General features: G+C 33.0%; 1 protein-coding gene across 1 annotated transcript in view; it reads left to right on the forward strand.

Annotated features, from left to right (window-relative positions):
* LOTGIDRAFT_139048 (hypothetical protein) overlaps nt 1–5,457 on the forward strand; it is a gene marked incomplete at both ends in the record, with an annotated part of 7,926 nt that extends 2,469 nt beyond the window's left edge. The window contains 7 exons of the mRNA XM_009049248.1: nt 1,641–1,714; nt 2,301–2,406; nt 2,834–2,902; nt 3,361–3,450; nt 3,576–3,640; nt 4,673–4,823; nt 5,311–5,457. Coding sequence (XP_009047496.1) covers nt 1,641–1,714; nt 2,301–2,406; nt 2,834–2,902; nt 3,361–3,450; nt 3,576–3,640; nt 4,673–4,823; nt 5,311–5,457 — 702 coding nt within the window. The remainder of the gene's footprint in view (nt 1–1,640; nt 1,715–2,300; nt 2,407–2,833; nt 2,903–3,360; nt 3,451–3,575; nt 3,641–4,672; nt 4,824–5,310) is intronic.
* Between the last annotated feature and the right edge of the window lie 1,609 nt (nt 5,458–7,066).

A 7,066-nucleotide genomic window follows, 5' to 3' on the forward strand; every position in this document is an offset into this window, starting at 1 on the left:
TGTCAATAATGAGTAATTTAACCCGGATGTGCTAGGCCCACCTAAATTTCTTTTGCATAGGTTAATTGATATTCTGAATGTTAAGTTGTGTTCCAAATTTAAAGCTTCTACATCATACAGGTCAAAAGATATAGGTCAACAAGAGTCAATAAAGGTCAAAATAGAAAATTGAAAATATGGAAATTTCAAAACCCGTTCCTTTTTTGGAACTATAAAGCTGAAACAATTGACCTATTAACACAAACTGGCCAAAATAATGAGGTAATTGTGTGCAAAGTTCCTTTTTGAACAAATGTATCCTATGCGAGTTATGCCCCTTTCTCAAAATGTAAACAATTAGTAATTCAACCTGGATGTGCCACGCCCACCTCAACTTTTTTGTCATAGGTTAATTTATATTCAAATTGTCTTGTTGTGTTCCAAGTTTCAATGTTCTACATAAAATAGGTCATAAGATATATACACACCAAGCTCAAAGAAACAGAAATATTGTAAAAAAAAACTCAAATTTGAAAAATTCACGAATTTCAATTTTGCTTTAAAAAATGATTGTTATAAATCACTTGAAAGAGCATGAAAAGCACATTAAGAATCCGAAAAAATTAACCCTCTAGGTTAATTAGGTCACGTGCTAGAGCAGTCCAAAGTTGCAAATTTGGCTGTTTTCGAACAGCTATAAAACCGGAAGTAGGCGTCGGAGGTCAAATGTCAAAGCATCATCTGACAGCCAAGGACATTGACCTTTGTCCTATCAAAGGTCAACGTCATGAGAGGTCAAGGTCACAAGAATTAAGCTTTCAAACTTCTAAAAAAATTCAACCGGAAGTTGCAAAAATGCAAAAGCAAAATTCAAAAATCAGCTCGCAATGTTTTGTAGACATTAGACAACAGATTACATCGGCACCAAAATTACACAGATTTAGTTTATTCCTAAGGACTTATTTCGATTTTAAGAAAAGTAAGAAAATCAAGATGGCGGCCAAAGGTTCATTTCCGGTCTGAATTTTATTTTCTTCGTTTTTTTGTATTAGCATTTACTTACGACCTGCATAAATTCCGTTGGCCAATTTAATATACACCGAAAGCTATTCGACTGGAAGTAGATTGTACTTTCAATTGATTCCAACTTTAAAACCGGAAGTGGCGTCAAAAGTCTGACTGTATCATATCATTTACAGTGATGTCTCTTTGCATTTTAAATTTCAGATCAATCGATGCAAAAACAAAAAAGTTGCAAAAAAATTGCAAAATTCAATCGAAAAAAGTTTGCGACAAATTTTCGAATTTTTAAGTGCTATCTGATCAGAAATTCCAGCCAGATTTTAAAACTGAAAACCCGAAGAAAATCGATGCAAAAATGCGCCTTCTAGAGCCAATTTACCACTTTTTGCATATGTTGCACTGTGGCACTTACGGTTTTGCAAAAATGTTCCAATTTATATTCATTTTAAACGTTGCCACTGCAGAAGGTTTACACATGTAGAAATGTTGATGTAGCTATTGAAGCCTAGGCTGTGTGCCCTGTGGAAATTTCGAAAAAAAAAAAAAAAAAAAAAAAAAAAAGAATTGACAATATGATAACAAACTGGGACTTTGCGGTAGCAAAGTCCCACAATAATGTTTAATATTGTTTATTGTAGATGATAACATCACTAGGGGTATCTAAAGCTGTAATAGACAATGTTATATTCTGTCATCAAGAAGATGCTAATTGGTAAGATCTCTTATTATTAGAGAATTACCTACTCTTCTTAAACACCTTATTCCTCTTACACCAAGTTCAAATCTTGTGCCAATGCTTCCAAGAGTCTTGGCTTGCACCTCTTAGTACCTAGCCCCTTAAATAAGACAGTAACCAAAGTTGTAATCCTTGTTTGGTTCTTTCTTTTCTTAAAAGAAGAGGTTCACCATTTTGCGTTGTTGATTGGAGTCTTGAATATATGTAAATAATCTTCAAAAGTACTAGAAATGTATGAAAATTGCATAATTCCTTTAAAAATATCTCATACTAAGAATTTTACTCACTATTGCTATATATGTCTTTTCTATATGACAATGTCTCGTCTCGTCTCGTCTTCGTAACTTTCAAATGCAGATAATTCTGGACACACATGGATTTGAGGACTAAAATTTCGATGGTGAACTGTGAACACTATTACTGATTGGCTTAGCTAAAAATTCCCGGTTTCTTAGACTAAGGTATGATTTGTCACAAAATGTCCTTTTAAAGTATTTTCTCTGGATAAGAATAGTGTTAAGGCCATGATGGAATAACATGTTTATATTGGTGTTTATTTCAGGCCTCTAAGTGAAGGTAAACCTCTAAAAGAAAAGTTTGATGCTATATTCGCCTCCACCAGATACACCAAAGTTTTAGAGACCATCAGAAAGTTAAAACAACAGCAGGTATTGTATTCACTAAATGTTTTGTTGTGTGGATTGTTTGTTTGGGGGGGACACCTTCCCTGCTCTCTCCGTGTAAAACTGTACTCACTAAATGTTTTGTTGTGTGGATTGTTTGTTTGGGGGGGACACCTTCCCTGCTCTCTCCGTGTAAAACTGTACTCACTAAATGTTTTGTTGTGTGGATTGTTTGTTTGGGGGGGGACACCTTCCCTGCTCTCTCCGTGTAAAACTGTACTCACTAAATGTTTTGTTGTGTGGATTGTTTGTTTGGGGGGGGACACCTTCCCTGCTCTCTCCGTGTAAAACTGTATTCACTAAATGTTTTGTTGTGTGGATTGTTTGGGGGAGACACCTGCCTGCCTTCAAGCTATCTTTTTGAATGGAAAAGGGATTATTAAAAGTAACTAATCTGTCATGTATTTTGTAGGATGCTGAAATTAAAACGTTTAAAGAAGAATTGAAATATTTGAAACAACATAAAGATAAATCAGTTCAGGTCTGTATAAAATATTTTTCTTATAATTATTCATGTTTCACTCGATAAAAAATACGACAGAGTTTGTCCTCACTTTCACTCTTGTTATCAGGTAATATATGGGTGAAAGCTTACACTGGACTGACTTTCAGAAGCACAGACACGGGCATCAGAATTTTTCTTTCCTTGAGAAGGATTCGAACCCACGGCGCCTAATTGCCTAGCAGACAGCAATCCATCTAAACTGAGATAGTTCATGGTTATTTACGGTACTATATTCTTGATTTTCTTCTTTTTACTGAATTTTTACCTGAATTGGAATATAAAATTTCCTTCATTGCACACTGCATTGGCCAATAAGGGTCAGAATAGTACAACGTAATATTCCATGTCATTATTTTTTATTTTTTTGTCTTTCTTTAGTGCAGTTGCAGAAAAATAGGATGTAAAACTCTATTTTCTTTGATTATTTGTTGTAGATACAAGGTGATTTAGCTGATCTTAATGTAAAATATCAAACATCAGAAGAAAGTGTTGCCAAGATTGAAACTGAACTAAAACCTTTACAGGTACTGTCAAAATAACATAGTAGTTTTAACTAGAATACAATTTTATCAGTAGTTTTTAAATAAATACACACAATTTACAGTTGAATTGCATGAGAACCAGATACAAATTTTTATTGTATTTTTAGGACAAGTTAAATCAGTTAGGAACACGAGCTCAAGAAACCTATAAAATCAGTTCCAACATTCGTAAGTTCGTTTTTTCTCACATTATCAAAAATATACCTAATAGGTATTAATAACTTTTATGTAGAAAGATCCCAGGAAGATTGTCTGGAGCAACTGGGTTTCTGAGTTTTTATTATTATTATTATTAGCCATGTGAACTCTTTGAAAAAGGTGCTGTGTTGACAAATTTAAATACCAATAAACATTATTAGCTATGTGGACTCTCTGAAAGGGATGCTAAGTTGACAAGCCTAAATACCATATAAACATTATTTGCTATGTGGACTCTCTGAAAGGGATGCTAAGTTGACAAGCCTAAATACCAAATAAACATTATTTGCTATGTGGACTCTCTGAAAGGGATGCTAAGTTGACAAGCCTAAATATCATATAAACATTATTAGCTATGTGGACTCTCAAAAGAAAGCAAAAATACCATATAATTGAGTGGCAGCGGGTGTTGTTGAAAGATGGACATGCCTTACCTTGCCACTGTGCTAAATAGGTGACTCGCAAACCATTTCACTATTTTTCATAATGTACATCTTTGAATATATTTGTGAATGAAATATTGTTCACAAAAAACAAAAACATTTCTCCAAGTTTTTTTCCATCCTGTTTTTGGTTGTTCATGAGTCTCCTATTTTGTTTAACATTTCTTAAACTTTTAACTGTCTGCGTCTTCATTGATTTTAACAATCATCACTTTATAAAGTTCATATTGGATTCACACAACATTCACCTAGCAACTTACAAAGAAAGTTTCTGATGGCCACTATTAGAATCACATTAAAACACTGTATAAAACTTTAAACATTGATTGTTGTGTCTATACAAAATACTTACAATTGTTAAATGCCATTTTGAAGAAATTGATATAAATTCTTTTTTTGGAATACTAGCTTCATTTTTTGACACAAGATTTTGGGCATTAAATGTCACTGAAGGTTTATAAGATTTTCAGCCAATGAGTAAAGTAATAAATTTTTAAAGTTAACCTTGACTCTTTGTATGTTTCTTTCAAAATGAAATTAACTTATTATATTCTCACAGAAAGTCGCGAGAAAGAGAAGATACAAATTGATAAGAATATTGGTGATTTACTGTCGAATATTGAGAATGAATTCCAAGGATCATCTGAGGAATTAAAACAAATGTTGAGAGAATTTCAAAAGAAAATGGAAGAGAGACAAGAAACTCTACAGCAGGTATTATAGCCATTTTTATTTTATTAGAAATTTTGTTGTGATAAAGAGTCAGCCCCATTATTATTCCATGTGACATCAAATTATAGGAGAGTTATGATAGATATAGCTAATGTTTTCACCATATTTAAAGTTTTATCATTTCAATAAGCATGTGGATGCTCTAGAGCCTCCTTTTTTTAATCAATATTGAAGAGACCATCATCATTATTAAGAGGCCGTTTGGATTATTTTCTTGACTGTATGTTTAAAACACTAACATAATAATCAAGTTCAAATTTGGGTGCTTTCCTATTACAAGAAACAGAGTTGTTACCCTTGACCTGAAATGATGGTTAGTCAACAGCCCTATATTCTTTGATCAGGAGAAAACAATTTATGTATCACTTATTATGCCATACATCCCTTATAAAGGCACTTATCATTTTCAAAGTTGTCACCTATTCTGATAGCTATTAATGTTAAAATCTGGATGTATCTTGTCGTACAGTATGAACGAAGAAAAGAAATCTTAACAAAAGAATTAGAACGAATGGGAAAACAGAAATCAGTGATATTAGTAGAAGTGGGAAAACTAGAACAGGAAGCAGCAGTAAGTTATGACATATTATTTTTACGTTTTGAGTCTTTTTTTTAACAAATATTTAAGTAATAAACTGTTACCCTATGGCGGTTATGGTCGTATATCAGGACAAAGGTTGGCTGGAAAATTAATCATAAATGCACGTTTATATTCTAATTTTGATACAAAGAATTTAGTATGAATTTAAGAAGGGCTTATTTCTTTACGTTTCAATGTTTGGGACTACTGACATGATTGTTTACATTGGAGACCGTCTATTTGATACAATGACGTCGATGACGATGACGCCTAATGTTTTGGTGATGAGGAAATGACGTTTATGGTGAATGTGGAACTTAAAGAAATAAATTCCAATGTGCACTTCTGAAGCAAAAACTTTGTTTATTTAAATTTAAAAGAATCTGACTGAAATTCAACTAATATCTCTTTCTAGTCGATATTATTATACGCCCACTTGAAATGGGGGGCGTATATTGCCATCACCCATGTCTGTCCGTCTAAGGATGAACCCTATTGAAAATCAGAAGAATCGAAAAATATTTAGTATGAGTTATTGCCCTTGTTCTTAAAAACGCGTTCAATTTTTAGCTTATAATAACTCTAGAAGGGACAATTCTAGCCGGATTTTGACGAAACTTGGCATGAGTGTTTGTTATCACCCAAGGATAAACCCTATTGAAAATCAGAAGAATTGAAAAATATTTAGTCCGAGTTATTGCCCTTGTTCTTGAAAACGCTTTCAAATTTAGCTCTTAAACACTAAAAGGCATGATTCTTGCTGGATTTTGACAAAACTTGGTTTTATTATTCAGTCCCGCGCTGAAGATTGAATATTTGCCTTCAAACACTTTTTCAAGAAAAAGGGAAATAACTCATACTCAATATTATTCAGTATCGCCCTAAAGAGTTCAAAAGAATTGTATGACTGAAGGTTGAATATTTCATACTGGTGATTGTTACTGTACTGCTAAATATTTTTATTCAAAATCAAAGCTGCCAGTGGGCGTATATTACCTTGCCTGGCAAGCTATCTATGTATAATGTCATGATTGAATGATTGTGTTTATTATTACCTGTCTGTGAGAATTAAAGTTGTTTGTATATTTCTAGACGTATCAAGACAATTTAAAAAGAAGAGATCAGCTGATTGTTCAGTTATCTTCAGAATATTCTTTTGATGGTAAGAAACATTTATTATCTATCTGATATATTAGAAATCAAATGAATGGAGTTTTACTTCCGACTTTTTTGCACCTAATGGGTTATGAAGACGGGCAATGCCATGTACAATTGGCGAAATTTTGCCAGGCATTAACCTACTCTTCTTGTCGAAAGATTTTGAATGTGCACAGCCTGTACTACAAAATTAAATGGCAAATAGAGCCATATTAACAGTCCTGGCCTGTAACTCACAGAGCCTCAGTTTATTGTCCAATCTGAACAACTAGACCCTTTTTCCAAGTCGTTAAAACTCACCTCATCCTGCCAACTCATGTAATTATTTCATTCCTCATCAAGACAGATAGTTTTGAAGATTATGATCAAATTTACCAACTATAGACATAATGTTTGTTTGTAAAACGCCAAAATATGATAATACTATTTAGGACTGAAGGAAAATGTAAATTTTATCGGGGGTTATATTTAAATTCAGGATTGAAAG

Source organism: Lottia gigantea, assembly GCF_000327385.1.
Source record: "Lottia gigantea unplaced genomic scaffold LOTGIsca_132, whole genome shotgun sequence".
Classification (NCBI taxonomy): domain Eukaryota; kingdom Metazoa; phylum Mollusca; class Gastropoda; family Lottiidae; genus Lottia; species Lottia gigantea.